The 20,065-nt window shown below is 45.5% G+C and overlaps 1 protein-coding gene across 1 annotated transcript in view; it reads right to left on the bottom strand.

The window, feature by feature from the left end:
• Window positions 1-9,743: 9,743 nt before the first annotated feature.
• Window positions 9,744-20,065, bottom strand: part of shank2b (SH3 and multiple ankyrin repeat domains 2b) — a 201,011-nt gene continuing 190,689 nt past the window's right edge. The window contains exons 18-21 of the mRNA XM_062461519.1: window positions 19,198-19,322; window positions 18,548-18,659; window positions 15,695-18,125; window positions 9,744-13,875 (exon numbers count right to left, since the gene is read on the bottom strand). Of these exons, the coding sequence (XP_062317503.1) occupies window positions 13,344-13,875; window positions 15,695-18,125; window positions 18,548-18,659; window positions 19,198-19,322 (3,200 nt within the window). The 3' untranslated portion in view covers window positions 9,744-13,343. The remainder of the gene's footprint in view (window positions 13,876-15,694; window positions 18,126-18,547; window positions 18,660-19,197; window positions 19,323-20,065) is intronic.

The raw sequence follows: 20,065 nt of genomic DNA, 5'->3' as shown, positions 1-20,065 counted from the left end.
AGGCACTCAGAGTATTTCTACTAGACGCTGCATAACCCCAAACACAGCTCTGGAACTGGCTAGTATTCTACCCGCTGCACTAGAAGCACTTGACGTCCCAAATAAATCATTAAATGCTAAAACGAGGGATCTGAATTTGGTTCTTCAGCCATCCCTAGACTCTGTTGCCCCACTCAAACCAAGGAAAAGAAAAGACAAGAAATCGGCTCCATGGTATTCAGAGGAAACCCGCACTCTCAAGAGGTCCACTAGAAAACTAGAACATAAGTGGCGTACCACTAAATTGGAGGTTTTCCGCCTGGCCTGGAAGGACAGCCAAATGGAGTACAAGCAAGTCCTCATCAGGTCCAGATCAGAATATTTCTCTAAGTTGATTAGTAAGAACAAGCACAACACTAAGTTCCTATTTGATACTGTTGCAAAACTCACTAAGAAAAGTACACTCTGTGTTAGTTCAGATCTTTCTCCCAATGATTTCTTAGACTTTTTTGACCAAAAAATCTATGCAATAAGGGACAAACTACAGACTAGTCCTGGAGGAGTGGCCATCAACACTGAACTTTCCTCTATACCAAGCATGCTGCATGTTGAGGCTCTCACTCACTTTAACCCTATTTCTATGGAAGCGTTCATCGAGCTGATAGACTCCTCGAAACCCACTAGCTGCCTTCTCGATCCCCTCCCTGCCAAACTCCGTAGGGAACTTCTCCCTATTATTGGACCACCCATGCTTAGTATTATTAATGAATCTATTGTAACTGGCCAAGTCCCCAACGATTTCAAACAAGCTATTATTAAGCCCCTTCTTAAAAAACCAAACCTGGGTCCAGGTTGTCTTAGCAATTACAGGCCAATTTCAAATTTGCCATTTCTCTCCAAAATCTTAGAAAAGGCTGTGGCACAACAGCTCACTGAGCACCTCAAATCAGCTTTATGAACCTCTCCAGTCTGGATTTCGTGTCCACCACAGCACTGAAACTGCATTAGCCAAGGTAGTCAATGATCTATTATTAGCCTCTGACGCAGGCTCTATCTCTGTCCTGGTTCTTCTAGACCTAAGTGCAGCTTTTGACACTGTGGATCATGAGATTCTCCTGGAACGTATGGAGAACTATGTTGGGATTTCTGGTACGTCACTTAAGTGGTTTAGATTGTATCTATCTGATAGATCACAATATGTCCACTATGATGGATGCTCATCCAGGAGCTCCACTGTAAAATACGGAGTACCGCAGGGTTCAGTTCTAGGCCCTCTGTTATTTTCACTCTATATGTTGCCTTTAGGAAACATAATTAGAAGCTCTGGGGTAAATTTTCACTGTTATGCAGATGATACTCAGCTATATATGTCTATAAAGTCTGGAGAATTTCCACATGCTATGGAAAAATGTGTTTCTGGGTTAAGAACTTGGATGACTGCAAATTTCCTTCTTAATTCGGATAAAACCGAGGTTCAAATTTTCGGTCCTAAAAAATACAGAAATAATTTATCCAATCTGACCTTAGACCTAGACGGCGTCAAAGTCTCTCAAAGCCAGCTGGTAAAAAATTTGGGAGTCACATTGGACCCAGACCTTTCGTTTGAGTACCATATTAAGCAAATTACCAGAACTGCATTTTTCCATCTACGTAATATTGCCAAAATATGAAAATTCCTCTCAAAGGATGATGCGGAAAAACTAATACATGCATTTGTTACGTCCCGATTGGACTACTGCAATGTGTTGTTCTCTGGCCTCCCAATTACCTACCTAAAAAATTTACAGCGGGTGCAAAATGCTGCTGCTAGACTATTGACTAGAACAAGAAAGTTTGATCACATAACATTTACTCTTGTCTCTTTACACTGGCTCCCTATCCAAGCCAGAGCTGACTTCAAAGTTCTACTACTAACCTACAAATCTCTGCATGGATTGGCACCACTGTACCTCTCCGGTCTCCTTGCACCCTATTGCCCCGCAAGGACACTTAGATCTCAAGATGCCGGCTATCTGGTGGTTCCCAAAATTAAGAAAAAAACAGCTGGAGGTAGGGCGTTCTCGTATAGAGCACCTCTTCTCTGGAACAAATTACCTGTCTCAATTAAGGAGGCTGATACTGTTTCGACATTCAAAATTAGGTTAAAAACGTTATTGTTTAGTCAATTCCACGATTGTTAAAGGTAAGTATGTGTGTATTTACTTCTATGTAAATCTGGGGTGTGTGTTTGCCTATGTGTGTATCACATGTAACTTTTAAATTGTAATTATAGCTTATATGTTCACATTGCCCCATCTGGATGTTACATCTAGATGTTACAAATAAAGTAAATCTGTTACTGTATATTGTCACTGTTATAGTTTCCATTGCTGTATATTGTTACTATTATTGTTTCTGTTACTAGTTGGAGGCAACGGGGGACGGGACGGGTTGTTTTCATCCTTATTCTATAAGTATAACTTATTTTAGAGTTCTTTCCCCTGGAGCAGATTTCATGTTCCAACCGAGGGGGGCTGTCGCTGTCTTGGTGTGTGGGGCTGCATCAAATACCCCTTTTTTGCTCTGTTAAATTGCTGCACCAGTCCACACTTGACCGGTGGGGATCTCATTCTATTATGACTGTAACTGTTAGCTGCTCCTGGCATTCTCTAATCCCTGCTCTCCTTTCTCTGTCCCCCCCCCCCACACACACATCCCTTGTGGTGTGGGGGGTTTGAGCTGTCAGCACCTGCCTGGTCGTCGGTCGGCCAACGCTGGACCTGGTCGCGAGTCTCCCGGTCCTGTCCTACATCTATAAAGTTGAACAATGGATTTTGGTGTTTCAAAACCCATTGACACTGTATGACTATGTTTAGCCTGTGTTCTGCTCCTCTCCCTCACCAACCGTCTCTGGAGGAGGGGATCCCTCTCTGAATTGCTCCTCCCAAGGTTTCTTCAATTTTTTCTCCTGTTGGGAGTTTTTCTGGGAGTTTTTCCTTGTCTTCCTTGAGGGTTTAGGTTGGTTAAGGGGCAGTTCTATGGGCATATGTGAAGCCCTCTGTGACATGCTTGCGTGTAAAAAGGGCTATACAAATAAATTTGATTTGATTTGAGTTTGTGGTGTAGAATGGAGTGAAATACAACATTGTGAACACACTGCCAGTACGCGACCCGAGTCTGACTATGAGGCTAACGTCAAAACAATGTAGCCTAGTACCGGGGGATGCAGTCTCACTCAGATTGCAAGTTTTATACAAATCACACAAAAAATCGTACTGCTTGGCTAATGCAGAATTCCCATATCTCTTGAAAGCTGCCCTCCTCAACCTTTTTGGTATAAAATTGACCGACATGTAAAATGATTTACTTTGTGACATGACGCGAACGAGACGTGGCTGCCGCCTACAGTAAGACTATGCAGTCTACTGGGCGAGCCGTTCTAACTCAAATAAGACCATCACGACCCAAATCAAAATTACGAGTCGACAGATCAATGGGGAATCGCTTTTTCTTCTAAAGGCTGCCATCCTCAACCATTTTGGTGTAGAATTCACAGAGATATAAAATTGGAAACTGGAGGCATCTTGTGTAAAACAGCACCATGTCAGCATACAGCGTACAGACTCTGTATTATGTCCCTACAGGTTTCCAAACTAACTGGTTTCTGTATATTGTGTTTACTTAACAGCAGCAGTTGTTGCCTGCCTCTTTCATTCGTCCCACAATCACAAACATATTACTGGCGATTTTCAAATTGTTTCCCAGATCTACTGCAGCGAAAATGTTTGTCTAAGTAAGCACCACATCACAGCCACCTACAACAACAACAAAAAAGATCTAAAAACAATATAATCATTCAAGTTCTGGTCGAGCTGGTTTCGATTTTAAGGCAAAATTATAATGGATAATACACAAGTCCGCAGCTGTACGCAGTAAGCTATCAAAGCTCTACAATTTCTCTCTTCCAGTCACGTATTTAACAACTACGTCAGCATCCAGGTAACATTTTGTCTTGAGCTGACCAGTTGGTAACCAGTTGGTTCAGATCAACTCAAGACAAAATGTTACCTGCAGTAGATCTGGAAAACGATTTGAAAATCGCCAGTAATATGTTAGTGATTGTGTGACGAATCTGGTGAAAGAGGCAGGCAACAACTGCTGCTGTTAAATAAACACAATATACGGAAACCAGTTAGTTTGGAAACCAGTAGGGACATAACACCGGAAGTGATGATGCCTGTTTTACCGAATACGGAAGTGTTTTCCGCATAACCCATATTCATACAAAATAACGTGACAAAACTTATTGAGTCATCCAAGGTTGCTGTAGGCTACATTATATGGTAGCCTTTGCCGGCTCTCATTTAGCTCAACATTCTCGTCCGTTCGTCCTGCTAAATATGGACGGCCCTCTCAACCATTCAGGTGCTATCGCCGTCCGTCCATGGAAAACAGGGAGGGCCCTCTAAAGATCCCTGCCATCGCCGTCCGTCCATGCTCTGGGCTCCCCCTAGCGACCGACGTCCATGCTAATCAGGGACGGCCCTCTCAACATCTGTCATCGCTGTCTGTCCATGCTAATCAGGGACGGCACTCTGAACATCATTGCCGTCCATCGCCGTCCGTATGTCCGTCGCCGTCCGTATGTCCGTCGCCGTCCATGCGAAGACTCCCCCTAGCGACGACATCCATATGGATGTCCTTGACTCTCTGAGGGATTTAGCCCCTACTGGAGGTAGTTCAGGGCCTTACGTTCTAAACTGATCTGTTATTGTTTATGTTCCAAAAAAGGTCTAGTCTCTTCTGCAGACTTCGTCCATTCTGGGACATACATCCAACCATATAGGACAGAGATACATGCATGTGCAAAATCCATTAAAACCAAAATCCATTAAAACCTTAAAATTACGTTTGCTTCCCAACTCAAACCTTGAGAGGTTAACAGAGGAGGTCAGCACCAACAATAAGAAGTGCATGTATGGAGTGTCCCACATGCAAACTGAAAAGCTTTCCACTGCCTACTGTTCATGATGCCACAATGCCTGTTACATACACGGTGGGTAATTGAGGAGAAAGAGAAGGCCATACCACAAGAAAATGAGTCTGTATTATACAGTCACAACAAAAAAACGAATTGAAAGGTCTTTAGAGGAGCTCATTGAGCATTTCAATGTCTACTCCATAATTTCAAGAAGCCTGTGTTCAACATCAAGCAGCAGTTCTCATTTTCCAGAGAACTGGAAAATGAGCTTGTGAGTCAAGGGTGCGATATCCCTAATGCCACCACACTCTACCGAGCGCTACTGACAACTGGCACCACAGTGAAGCGCTTTTATGTGGAAATCGAGAACATTGTGGATGCATACCATAACATGCCAGCAAACATCCCATCGGTCCCAGGGACAATGCGAATACACCAGGGGGTCAGAAACAGAAAAGGCCACCTGATCTCTAGGGACGTCAGCTGTCTGTGCCACATTTAAAAACTTGTTCTGCACATGTTTCAGCACTCACCCCTCAAATGATCCAGGTTGAGGAACCTCAAGCAACCTCAAACATCCCAGTCAGGGCTCAACCAACCCAGTCAGAGGAGCACCTGACAGAAGAACTTCCAGGATCACAGGAGATCAATTGGAATAATGAGGGGATTATTTGAGAATGGTGTGTCCTCCAATATGACAAGGAGCTATACCCAGGGCCCGGTTTTTCAAAAGTAATCCACTAGGATTTTGGATAACGGATTGGATCAAATCTTGAAAATGGGTTTTTCAAAAGAAAAAACGGATTACATAATCGGATTAGATCACATAATCCAATCTTGGTTTTGATCCGGATCAAACCTTTAGTTTGGGTTTTTCAGAACTTTTTTGTAGGATTTGGATCACTTTGATCCAAAAAATCTGGATTAAACTGATCCCATCAGAAGGGTGGATTCAGCGTGGATTTCATGCCCAAAATGTAATGAAAACTTAAAAAATTTATCAAATAATACTATATTTGGATCATGCAGTATCTGACAAGATATCCTATTTATTCATAAGGTTTTAATTTTATTTGTACATCCGTCAGGCTACAGTGATTAGGTAGGCTTTAACGTATTCAGCCTTTCAGTATAGGCCTGTTTGGCCTCATAAAATAATCCCCCAAACAGCTGTCAAAATTGACCAAAAACAATACATTTTATTCTGTCACTAATTGATATATATATTCATCAAAATCGAAAATATTTTTGTTTTTAGAATATTTATTAGTGATGCATGCAATGATTACAGAATAACCAAATAAATGCAAAGAATGGCAATCACTGATTTAAAAAATCCAAAACAAATCCAAATCAGAAATAGTGTCTAACTATTGCGTCCTTTGTTGCACGTCCTGTTTGCTCGTTCTGGCAGAATGCAGGAGGTTGGTTAGGGTCTCCAAGGGGCTCAGGTGCATCATTGTCAGCATAGAGAGGGACATTGCGCTTAGTAGCGATGTTGTGCAGGACAATACAGGCAAGGGTTATGTTGCATGCTTTCTGTGGTTCCGCTCTCAGGTAGTTAAGGCATGCAAAGCGCCTCTTAAGAACTCCATTTAAACGCTCAATTGCACATCTTGCTCTGCAATGAGCAGTGTTGAAGCGTGCCTGCGCCGGTGTATTTGCTGTTAGAAAAGGAGTCATCAGCCATGGTAGGAGTGGGTAGGCACTGTCTCCTAATATTATGCCATCCGGTCGGTTGGTTTGGAGGTCTCTATATAGAGCGCTCTCCCTCAGGATGCGTGCATCATGGACAGACCCAGGCCACTTGACAACGCAGTTGGTGATGATGAGGTCAGCATCACACACAAGTTGGACATTGATGCTGTGCCTCCCCTTTCTGTTTATAAACTCCCATTCATTCTCATGAGGTGCTTGTATATGCACGTGTGCAGTCGATTGCTCCAATAGTATTGGGCATATTCCCCAAAAGAAAAAAACTGCGCTTGGCCTGGGCAATCTGGTTGTCCTTTGGAAAAGAAACAAATTCATTGATCAGGCTGGCCAGTGCGATTGACACATCTCTCACCACATCACACACAGCTGATTTCACCACTCCCATATAGTCACCAACAACTTGATAGAAAGTCCCACATGCATAAAATCGGAGAGCAATGAGGATCTGGTCTTCCACAGACAGACCGTGACTCCTTTGGGTTCTGTGTTGAAGTTTTGGCCTGAGAAGGTTCACAAGGTACTCTATATCAGCCTTCCCAAAGCGAAACCGCCATTATGGAACAATAGTGGGAAGTTTTAATTCTGCTAAGGATACCAACAAAAAGAAAAATGATGTTTGGATTTTAATCACAGAAAATGTGAATGCCATAGGGTCTGGCCAGAGGAGGACCACAGACCAAATCAAATTGCGGTGGAAGAATCTTAAGGCCAGGGCAACAAAGGACCATGCTGAAGCCAAAAACCCACAAACAGGCAACAAGCCATTTAAGAGGGGAGATTACACAGATGTGGTCCTCAACATCATTGGAGGTGAGAAGTCGCAAGCTCTCCATGGTATTCAAGGTGTTGTGGGGGATGGCGAGCCTTGGATTGAGGAGGAGGAGAATCTGCCAGTTCCTCCTGAGGCTGATCCAGAGAGCGTATTTATATTGGATCTCAGCTCTGTTCCTGAGGAAGAAGCTGGATCTTCATTGGTTGAGCCAGTGGTAGTTGCCACAGGATCTCAGAGGAAAGGCTTGAAGCGCCCTTCATCAAACAAAGATGATGATTACAAGGCACTTCTGCAAAAAGAGACTGAAAGGGCAGAAGCACAGCTTTGTCTGGCAGAGGAACAACTGACTCTGACCAAACTGCAGCAAACCAAGGCCAGACTTGAGATCCGCCTCCTAAAGGCTACGCTCAGACAAGCTGGTCTCTCCACATCAGATGAGGAAGTCTGAAATTATTGTGGAGTATTTGACATTAAGTCTTTTTTTTAATTCAATACATCTATATTTGAAACTTGTTATAAATATCCTCAATGTACAGTGTTTGTGTTGTAGGTCTCAGATGAGCGGACTGCTGGAAGAGGATGGGGTGGGTTTTTTCTTGTTTTTAGTTTTTTTTTAAATGTGTGTGTTTTCATTTCAAATAAAAATAAACTTATATTGACCCCACACTAGCTATTCTACTTGTTGCTCTTTACATATCTATAGTTCTACATTGTGATTTCCTATCTTGTTTGAGCACTGGTTATCCATATTTGGTGATCCTGAAAAGTTCTTATCCGGATCAGATTGATCCAATCCGATGTTGCTTTGAAAAACTTGCTCAAAAGTAAGATGGATTACGTGATCACGGATCGCAAAAAAAAGGATTACTAAATCCGGATCAATTTTATCCGGATTGAACCTTTTGACAAACCGGGCCCAGGAATCATTGTGGCGAAAGATGGAGGATATGCCCAAGTGAAGTGCATGCACCGTGTTGGCCAAAATAGATATTTCTGGCCAGCCGCGAGGACAGCATTTGGTATATGTTCGATGATATATTAAGATTGATTCCAGCTCTTGTTAGAGTGACAGCACGGCACGTAGAAATACAAAAAGACATCTGGTCAAAACTTGTTGGGTAGACAGACAGGAATGGCACAGCAGATGCAATATTAGGCTTTTGTAAATTTTGTTAAGGCCAAACATGTTCAACATATTATTTGATTGCGATGTCATTTCCATACACTTTCATGTTTTGAAAAAATCTATTTGTTTACATTTACATCCGCAGTATCATCAGATGATGTTTCATCATCTTCTTGGCTAAAACCTCTCAAATCTTTTTCCAAAATATTCTGATTCATCATGTTGAATTAAAGGTTTATGAATATCCCATTTTAACTCCATTACACTCATAATTGTAACTTAAACAAGCAGTATAACTAATACGGTAACTGTTGTCAACCCTGTTACTGAGGTGTCAGCCATGTTACTTGTATATTATTCTAATATAATTTATAAACTGTAAAGACAATTGTCAAAGAAACTTACTTTATTTGTTACGTAAGAGACCAGTAAACCACTCCAAAAATATTAGGATATTAATGTCCTGTTTCCACAACATTTTCTTAAAACAGAAAGTGCTGGAACAGTGTCAATTGTAAATAAACATCATCCATGAAAAAAAAGTTAATTCCTCAATATGTTCACGTTACAAACACACTTAGTATAACAAGGGGGAATTTATCTTTCATAGTATATTAGATTTGTTCTAAATATGGATGTGATTGATGTGTCAGTAACAACGGTTGACGAAACACACACATGCATGTTGATTATATGTGAAAAGAATAAAAATAAAAATTGCCTAAGATGGCACCACACATTTTTCTGAGAGGTAAGGATGTACATTATGCAAATACAGGCTTAAAAACTTTATAAACTGTACTTTAAAAATCAAACAATAATTATGGGAAATGGCACGTTTTTGTAGAACGACCCCGAGATGAATACATTTGTTTCACAATAGCAGCCATAGTGAGAGTACTGAACTAGGATTAGTAGAGCCGAGAATTACAAGGTGAGGGTGGAGATGTGTATACGCTTGGGAGGGGGTAGGTGGGGATAGGGGTTTAAATCGAGATTCCTACTCAGAGATAATACTTAATATAATACTTACCCTAATATAGAATTTCTTAGATGGAATCAGAGCCATAGCTTTATATATCATAAACTGACACTAGAGGGAAGTATTCCTTCATGGGATTCACATTTTAAAAGTGTAGCTATGCATATTCACATGACCATATACACAGAAGGCACAACCAATCAGGAAATATTGTGCAATATGATATTTATTTCCTCCATTACATTTTGGTTTCCATACAAGAGCATTGTTGACCTAGAGGGCAAAGTGCAGTCACAAATACTTATATTCCTTTGATCTCAATAATCTGCTCTTAAAAGTAAAATGATCTGTAGCACTAAATTACAGCAACATAGATAGAGCATGAAAGTAAGTTAACAAAAAATAGGTTGACAGTCTGTTACTATGGAGACTTAAACAGGAGCGGGCACCATGCCTGGAGTCGCTGTCAACCTGCATGTTTACAGAAACCTCATCTCAAGCCTGTTTCCGCCCGCTCACCTACCCACTGTGTTCCTGCTATGGCCCCTCCCAGCTGACCTGGGACCAGCCGGGGACACAGTGACACTGATAACGATGAGCTCGGTGTCAGTTTCAGACGGGTACCGAGGGTGTTATCGCCCATGCTGTGACCTTTGACCGTTCCACACAACCTGACATGGCCAGGGATGCTGGTTCAAGTACTCAGCAATCTTAAGACCTGGATCCCAGACACAATCACCCAGCGCTGACCCCACCCCAGTAGCTATCTTATTAAATACAGAGACAGAGATCACTCCACCTGCCCCTTCGACCCCAAACTCCCCATCCCTGGGGCAGTCTTAGATGGTTCTCTCAGCCAGCCTCCGGATGTAACCCCACCACCTTCCCCCCAACTCTGTTGGATGAGAACCAGGGGTTGTTTCTTGACCGGGTTAGGGGCCAGGTTTGAGCCTCCTGGATGTTCCGATGCACTGTGGGACCAGACAGCATCACATTACAAACACAGCACCCCCTGCAGGTCATCCTGTGTACCACATCAACAGTCACACCCTGTGGCTTGTTAGATTCCTCTTGGTCAGAATAGTGTAAAGTTTCTAAGCAGATAGTGTATAAATTTACAGCCTGAGAATCTCTTCTTTTTTACACACATGATGCACAAACTATGCAATATTAATTTAAACCAGCATTAAATCACAGAGGCTTAGTAATAAATACATGTGACTATCGGTTGCTAAAAGTTTCAAATATGCTCTAAGGAATATGGATTAAGTCATTTATATAAATTTCAAAAATAGAGAGAATTATATCCTGTTACATCATTTACGTGGATAAGAAAACTAAAAACAACTTGAGACAGAATTAATATATTATATTGCTTCTTAACCGTATCTTTCTGTCTCTCTCTGAATGCCCTCTCTAAGTATGATAGCACACATAATAATATACCCTTTCAATAAATATCTCTACATCATCAAAATATACTGTGCCCGTGATTCTTAACATAAGATCTTTTTCCAAACGTGCCCTCGACGGTGAATACTGATGAACCTGGTAATAAACACTAACTCTGTATATTCTACCTATTTCCAATAGAGTCGTTAATGTCGTTACTCAGTTGGTCCACATCACAGTAACATCCCTCCCCTCCCAGTAAGACCCCCACCCCTCCCATCCTACACTGACACGCTCACATCCACCTCTACAACAAGACTAATCTAATGTGTACTGTGCTCTGAAATGAATATTCAACAAATGTTTTAATTATAGCGTGGATTCTCCTGACGTCTTTGAGAGGTTTTTCATACATTAAGGAGGTGTGATGAGTTCTGTACTGTACGCTGGAGAGAACTCGATGGGAAATATCAAGTTCTACTTTCAGATCTGGAGCATTTACTACATTAAGATATGGTCAAACACTTGAGTATGTTTGATTGTGTTACCTACTGCAATGGAACCATTTGATCAGTCCTGTTAGCGCCATTTTTGAGACAATAAAACACACGGAAATCACTTTCATGTAATGGATCTTTGTAATTGATCCAGATCTGCTCCTTAATCCATCCATGGAGATCCAGATGTGTTTGGACCTATGTGTAGGGCTGTAGATCCTCTGCCTCTCCGCAAGATAGTGGGAAAACAAACACGATAGTATATATATATATATATATATATATATATATACTTTCTTTTAAAGTGAGAAACTACAGGTTTATAAAACTTACTATAAGTTAGACACCAGTAGGACTACTAGTGAAGTCCACAAACAGAGCACTCGATGCAGACCTGTCAGTGTGTATCAGAGTGTCACTGCAATATAAATACCTCATCTCTAACACAAGAAGTTCTCTCTAGATTGGACGTCTTCTTGACCACTAGCCTATTTGTCTTCATTATTATCAAACACAACCAAACACCATCATTAAATAAGGATTTCAATAGTATCATACACAAAACACAGGAGCAGAAAAGTCGAGCCAGTTGACCTACTGTTGTATCTTCGTTCTCAAACCTTTCTTATGTGTTGTCAGAAACAGTGCATACACTTTAGTCTTAGTATTAAAGTAGTCCATTACTTGATTGCTCCTTGGTTGTTCAGGTTTACATCCACCGTACTCTGCAGCAAGCTTAGGGACCTAATGATATGATGTATTCTAAAACTCACTCCTCACTTCCTTCACAACTCTCCTCTATCTCTAACAAAACAGGAAGGGTATATCAGTTATATAACATCTGCTTCACTTTGCCTTCTTTATGAGTGGCCAACCATTTTGTTTATGCTTGACCCATTCCTCTCAGAGGACATACAGCAGGAGGCAGTGAGGGTGTAGAAGGATGATGGTTACAATTCTGATGGATTGCCGGCCTGGTTCTCTGCCATGCATGTTTTGAACAACAGGGGGAGCAGTTGGCACACGTTTTAGCTTCCTGCGGAAGACGCAATGATTCATATGTCAAACCTCAACTGAACACAACCGATTTTTTACAATTAAAATATACAGAAAAATTGTGATGGTGATATATAACTAATGTGAACTTCTCATCTCTATACCAGTTCAGTGATGAACCTGGTGTGTCCTACATAGCTAGAAGAAATGGGCAAGGTCTTAAATGCAGGATTCTCCAGTATAGCCTGCTACCTCAGGAATGTGTAGGACAGAGGGCCATACCACACAGATCCCTAGTTGGGTCCCCTGGAGCCCCAGTGTAAACCCCTTGTTATTCCTGATAAGCTATTCCACCAGCTTTCTAGCAAAGATAGAGTAGAAATCTTACAAATCTTCAGCAATCCTTTTTTAGATTTGTTTTTGCATCCAAACAAGGTGGATTATCAAAAGTTTAGTTTTTCTTTCAAAACTCCCATAGCGACGAGCTTCTTCTTTTGATTTTGACTGTATATTCCACAACATAAGGGTTTCTTCTCCTGTTGTAGCCTTCCTGTTCCTGTTCCTGTCACCTGGGACCCTCCCCCTCCAGATGAGGAATGTTGTGCTTATCCAGGAACTGCAGGGTAGCCTGATGTCACACTGCCTCCTGTACTGTACGTGTATATGAACTCTTAAGCATTAGAATAATTATACAGTTCAAACTGGATATTTTCAGGTCAGTCAAAAGAAAGGGTGATGACGGACGGATCAAAAGTAGAGAAGCTAGTGGTGAAGCAGTGGTGTGGTGCTGGACGAGTAGACCCCCATCCCCTTCATCCTCATTCCACCATCCTTCTCTCCTCCTCCTCCTTCTCTTCCTGTGTGTCTCATCTGTCCAGTAGCAGCTCTCATTCTCCTATTCTCTCCTCCTCATCCTGTAGGTCTCATCTGTCCAGTAGCAGCTTCAGAGCTCTCTCAATGTTCATACGATGGCCCACGCGCGTCACGCCCAGGTCGATGAGGTCGTCCTTCTGCAGGCTGGGCAGGTGACTTCCCTCAATGTCGTTATCCATGAAGGCGTCCTTGTGTTCTGCCAGGTTCAGGCTCTCCAGCCAGTCCGCCACATCGTGCTTGCTCCACATCAGCACGGGCTTGGTGGCAAAGGGCTTATTGGAGGGAGCCTGTATGAGAGTGAGCGGCGAGGGGGAGCGGCTGCGTCCCATACCCAGGCTGAGGGGGGGCGTGGGCAGGCCGAACACGTCTGTTAGGGTGGGGGAGGTGGCAGAGGAGACAGGGAGGGAGGAGGAGGCACAGCCCAGGCCTGAGTCCGGGGGAGAGAGGATGGGGCTAGGGGCATGATGGTGCGAGGGGCATGGTGGGAGGCTGGAGGGGGCAGGCGTGTTTTGACTCAGCTGGGAGAAGGTGACGGTGGTGTTACGCTGTGTTCCTGAGGACAGGGACACACACTCAGGACCCCTGCAGAGAGAGATGGGGAGAGAGACGGGGAGTGAGAAAGAGAGGGAGAAAGTGAGGTGAAGAGAGAAATGAGAGGAGGCAGGCAAAGAAGAGAAAGAGGAAGAAAAAGGTAGATGTGGGATGAGAAAGGTAGAGAAAGACAGAACGGTGGATAGAGAAGAATGGAGAGAATATATTGGTCAGAAAATGTCAGGTGATGTAACAGGGCTGAAGACAGAGCAAACCATAACAGTATAAATGACCCAGTGTGACAAGCATCAAAGATATTCCTCATCTAGGCCAGTGAATTTTTTAACTACGCAGTAAACAGCTTCTAATTCCATCCAAGTCTCCCTCCCTCCCTCGCTCTGTCCAGCACGAAAAGATGGATGCTGCATTGTGCTTTGATGTGTGATCTCCAGTGAAAGGAAAAGAGAGTACATAAAAGAGAAGAGAGGACAAGAGAGGAGAAGAAAGTAGAGGAGAAGACAGGGGAGAAGTTAGGAAAGGAGAGTTCACATGACAGGCCTGCTGGAGCAGGCAGACTCTCCCTCGGCCCTCAACTACACTGACTTGTGCAAACACTGCAGATACCTGTACCTGTGTGTCTGTGTATGAGTGTGTGTGTGTTGGAGAGGGAACAAGAGAGTGACAGAGAGAGAGAGAATGTGGGATGGATGGAGTTTGCAGCAGGAAAAGTGGAACATCTATCCAGAGAGATAAAAAACCAGCACAATCTCTGTGAAGTGAATGTGATTTCTCATGTGTTGACTGAGTCTACTCAGGTTGACCTGATCTACTTCAGCTAACATACAGACGGATGACCCCTCTCCTCCGTGCTACTACAGACTGACCAGCTGAGAGAGCCTGGTTATGGGTAAGCGTGGCAGACCACAGCTTTCCATAATGAATGAGGGAGCCAGTGGGGGAGGAGGAGGGGGGTGATGGTGGGGAAGAAGGCTGGTGATGGTGGGGCAGGAGGAGGAGGAGGAGGGGGGTGATGGTGGGGAGGAAGAGGGGGGTGATGGTGGGAGAGGAAGTGTGTGAGAGAAATGCTGCATCAGATCTGGAAATTCTGATCTGGTTCAGGTACTTGACACACACACACACACAGGCACAAACAATCAACTTAGCAACACACTGTAAATCTATCTGAACTCTCTTCATCTCTCCATCTCCTCTACACGCAGCAGAGACTGACACAATGGATTGACAGGACGAACAGGAGAGCTAACCTGTAGAGCTAACCTATATGGTTTTCACAGGACAGATGACGGAGACATGTCACACACAGACACACACAGTACACACTCTTACACACAGACACAATAGCACACACACAGTACATACAACGCCCCAATTACACAGAAACATGCATACCTACGCACGCACACACACACAGGACTATGGTGACACACACAACTAACCCCGTTCAGGAATACCATGTCTCCCACTCTGATAATCAGACTGACGTCATCCAGCCTGCTCTCATTATCCGGTTGCTAGGCAACACTTTCCTTCTCGGTCAGAACACACAGAGAAATGCGTGTGTACATACACATGCGCGCACATACAGACACAAACACATATACGCAAACACACACACGCAATCATACATGTGCATATGCCCTTATAAACATGCGCACGCACACAAACATGCACAGAAACACATGCTCATATCCACAAACACACAAGGAATCACACACACACATGCATACGGACACACATGCAACCACAAACAAGCACAAACACAAAAAACACTCATACATACACAGATATATACCAACATTTTTCAATGCCTAAATCCCTGAGTGGTGAGTGAAGAAGAGAAGAACAGTACCTGGATCCAAACACTGTCCGTGTCCCTGAGTCTACGCCCTCCCCTGACTTCAATGTTCGCTCCTTGTTGCCATGGTCCCCCAGGGCGGCCTTCTGCTCGCCCATCTGGGGCTCACCCCACAGCTTGGACGTCCTCTGGGTGGGCGTTTTAGGGGGCTCTCCCGGGGGAGGGGGGGGAGGAGGGGGGACAGAGGGGGGCGCCCCGAAAGTTCTTAGGTTGTCCTCCATCAAGGCTTCCTTGTTGTAAAGTGCGTTGCTCTTGTTGGCCAGGTGGAAGGGGGTGGCGTGGCTGGGCTTGACCTTTGGCTTGGAGGCACGGTCCACTAGGAAGGCCTGACCGTCTGCGTAGACCGTGCAAGTGTCCAGGCCCTCGCCGCCCTCCGAGGAGAGAGTGGAGATGCTGGACACGGTGGAGACAGTGCTGGTCGTCTCCAGCTGAGGGTCTCCACTGCTACGGCTGTCCACTTCCTCAATCCCAGAGTCGCTGATTGGTTCGTAGCTTTCCAGGGGGGCAGGGGGGAAGCTGGGAGGCATACAGTTGGTGAGCACGGCAGGGCGCTTGATGTCGGTGTTGCCCATGGCGGGGTGGGGGTAGAAGGGGCCGAGGGAGGTGGCTCTGGAGGCATTCTTGTTCTGCTGCTGTTTGAGAAGCTCAGCAATGGCACCAGCCTGCTCCTCGGGGATGTCAAAGCTGTTGGCAAACTCCAGGGGTGGAGGGAGGGGGTCCCCAAAAAACTCCTCCTCGATGTCTACGGATGCCAGGGGGGGAGGGGGGATGCCAAATGGAAGTTTGACTGGCTCGTCCACCGAGCTGATGGTGATGATGGTTTTTCCGCGGAGCCCTGGGGGCCCTAGGGGCCTGTGGGGGTTTGGAGCCGGCGGTTTCGGGTGGACAGGCTGGTTGGGGTCCCGTAGCTCGCTGGGCGTGCTGTCAGGGCTTGCCGCCCCGTCCCTCTCCCCCTCTGACAGGCTGTTGTCCTCAGAGCGTGCTCCATCCGTGGTGTGGACCATAAGCAGTCCGGCGGATTTCTGCTGCGACGTGTCCACAATGTCAATCAGCATTTTCTTCTTTTCCTCTGCCCTCTTTTTCTCCTCCTTCCCCAGGGGGTGCTCGTACTTGGAGTCCGTCTCATACTTGGCCTCCGTCATCTGCCGCCGCAGCCCTCCCCTCTGCCCCGCCCGGCCTACGGTCGCTGTGACGCTGGAGAAGCCGACGTCCATGTTGGCTCGGAGCTTGGTGTCGATGAAGAGCGGCTTGTTCAGGTCTGGTTTGGGGGGCTCGCTCTTCAGAGGGAGGGGCTGGGACTGCTCCCTCATGGCCCGGTCTCGGGCTGCCAGGGCAAGCGCCAGGGGGGAGTTGGGGTCCAGAGGCTTGCCTGTGACTGGGTGGACGTAGTTTCCCGAGGAGGAGGGTGAGGCAGACGGGGAGGCAGAGGGGGAGGAGCTGTAGGTCTTGGCAGGCAGGCTGAGGGGGCTGTGATGGCCCGTGCGCGTGTTCAGAACCTCTCTGACCATGGTGGGTTCAGGGGTGTTGAAGTCTGTCACGTTCCCTCCTCCTCCTCCTCCCCCGCTCCCTCCTCCTCTGGGGATGCTGAGCAGCGAGAAGGGCGGGGCCATGAGTCTCCGCAGACGTTCATCGCTGCTGAACATGCCCTCGTCGATGGACTTGGAGTGGCGGAGACGCGGGGCGGGGGAAGGGGGGGCATCCTCGTCCGTGGACCGGAACGACACAGAGTTCCGGTGGGTCTCCAGACGCCGCTCGCGCTCACGGACTGCGCCCGCCATGGCTGTGGCAAAGGGGCTGCTGGGGTTGTTCCCGTCGTCGGGGCGGAGCTGGCCCGGGTGGTCCGGGTGGAGGCTGCCGGTCTCAATCTCCATACTGCTGCCCTGGCTGCTCTTCCCACTGCTGCTGGTGGATGGCTCCTTGATGATGATGGTGGGGATGGGGATGGACGAGCAGCTCTTCTCAGGGCTGTCCTCGATCTTGGACTGCTTCACCAGCATGCCCTTCCTCCTGGCAGGCTTGTTGGGCACGAACAGGCCCATGTTGCCCAGCTTGCCCAGGTCTGAGTAGGGGTTCTCTGGGATCTGGGCCCGCCGGTTGAGGAAGCTCTGCTGGGCGGTCATAGAGTGGTTGTTGTAGTTCTCCGACTGGTACTCCTCAGGAGGCTCTCGGTAGTATGTCCCCTCGTCGCCCCCCCTCCACTGGGGGTCTCCTTGCTCTGGGCTTGGTCCCTTGGGTGTGGAGTTCTGGGTGAACCCGGGGCGCATGTAGCCTCGGCCCTTAGGGGCGGGGGTGTTGTTGTAGGGGGGTGATGGAGGGGAGATGGCAGGGGGAGGGGGGATGTCCTCGGAAGTGTCGGGCATGGAGAGGCTCCTGGTGAACTTCAGCATAGGAGGAGTTAGGAACTGTTTCTCCTCTTCTGTTATCCCTGAAAAGTAAAGGAAGAGAGAGAGGAAGAGAGGGAGGGGTCAGAGGAAGAGAGAGAGAGAGACAAGAATATCAATAGCTATAAAGAAGTACATTGGGCAACATTTTACATTACGGTTAAATTGACTACCATAGAACTAACTATACAGCTATCCTGTCACCTTCCATATGCTCTTGTGGCTAATTGGAAGCAAATACTGCATCAGTGTTCCAACATCTATTCGAAAGCAAAGCAGATAAGCAAAGGCAGTTGTAGTAACATTCCAAAAAAAAGTAGGTTCAATAAGCAGGTGTCTAAAGTAGGTTCAATAAGCAGGTGTCCCAAGCAGTGTCCACATACAGTATATTGTCCATATAGTGTATGTTGCCACATTCTGAATGTATGTTGCTATGTTCTGTGTATGTTTGTTGCTGTGTTCTCACCTATGGACTTCTGTCTCCTCATGGTGCCCTTGGGAACCCCCAGGTAGCCTGCTCGTGGACTTCCTGGTACAGGAGATGCCTGCATGCACACTTCCTGGCTTTCACACATTGACTATGGCGCACAGACACATGCGAGATGGAGTATGTGAAGTTAGCTACAGTACTCAGATTATATACGCAAATTGAGACGACTTCAATGATAAAAAAAATCTATTATTTTACAAAAACCTCAGCTCCCATTTTACAGTGTTGAAACCTGTCAGGCTCTTTTTCTTTTTCTTTCTTGTCATTTAGTGGACACTCTTATCCAGAGCGACTTACATTTACATTTAGTCATTTACCAGACACTCTTATCCAGAGCGACTTACAGTAAGTACAGGGACATTCCCCCGAGGCAAGTAGGGTGAAGTGCCTTGCCCAAGGACACAACGTCCTTCGGCACGGCCGGGAATCGAACTGGCAACCTTCAGACTACTATCCCGATTCTCTAACTGCTCAGCCACCTGACTCTTCAGAAAGAGTTACCTACAAATCGGACCGAGGCAGCTAATCTGAAACCATGTCTGTCCTTTAATATTCAAATTACCTGACAGATCCTATATGGACACTGTTTAACTTGAACAGTTTGAATACAGACTGGTGGTACTTACATTTAACTCTGGGCTCATGGCAAAGCACCTGCTGGAGGGGCGGGGCTTAACGGCTGCCACCCTCATGTCCATGTTAGAGTTGTCCCACACTGGCTTATGAGGGGGCATGTTCTCATCCACTTTATCTGGAAATACACACATGCGCGCACACACACGCACACACAGACTACTGTCAGCAGACTGGATTGTCTTCTACATACTAACAGGCCAGGGTGGAAAATGTTTCTGATATATAAAATACTGTAGGTACATTTGATTTATCTCATCAGACACAGCAGGACTAGAATAAAGCTTGTTATTGCACAATAGAGCTCATGGACGAACCCCAAACGTGCATGCACAGCACATAAATCAAGTGCACCTCAAGTATGTTCCAAATATCTGAAATTCTTACTCCACACACTTTACTCAACCAATCAGAGAAGAACCAATCAGCCAATGTCAGGAGGCCTCGCATAAGGAAATCAAACCGAGCAGAAAGGAAAGGGAGAACAGAATGTATCAGACACTGCCATTGGTCCAAGTCAAAGCCGTGCAAGCCACTCCCTAAGGACGCCATACCACTTCTTCTGGATTTCTATTGGTAATTGCAGCGGCCACTGCACAACATGCTAGCGGTTTATTTGTCTGTTTGTTTGACTGGTTATTTGGTTGTTTGTGAAGCTCCCATGCATGGGGCGGTTACTTAGAGTGACTTGAAAAACAATCCTCTTCCTTAGACCGTCATTATCAGAGGACAGATCATCTAAAGGAAGGAAGGAAGGAAGGTAATGAATAAATAAAAAATAAGAAAGGAAGGTAGGTAAGAAGGAAGGAAAGAATGAAGGAAGGATGATAGGAGAGAAGCAGGATCAGATCCACATACACT

This window comes from Osmerus eperlanus, chromosome 5 (genome assembly GCF_963692335.1).
Source record: "Osmerus eperlanus chromosome 5, fOsmEpe2.1, whole genome shotgun sequence".
In the NCBI taxonomy this organism is placed as follows: Eukaryota; Metazoa; Chordata; class Actinopteri; order Osmeriformes; family Osmeridae; genus Osmerus; species Osmerus eperlanus.
Note: the sequence above shows the minus strand (reverse complement) of the source record. Positions and strands in the feature narration are given on the sequence as shown.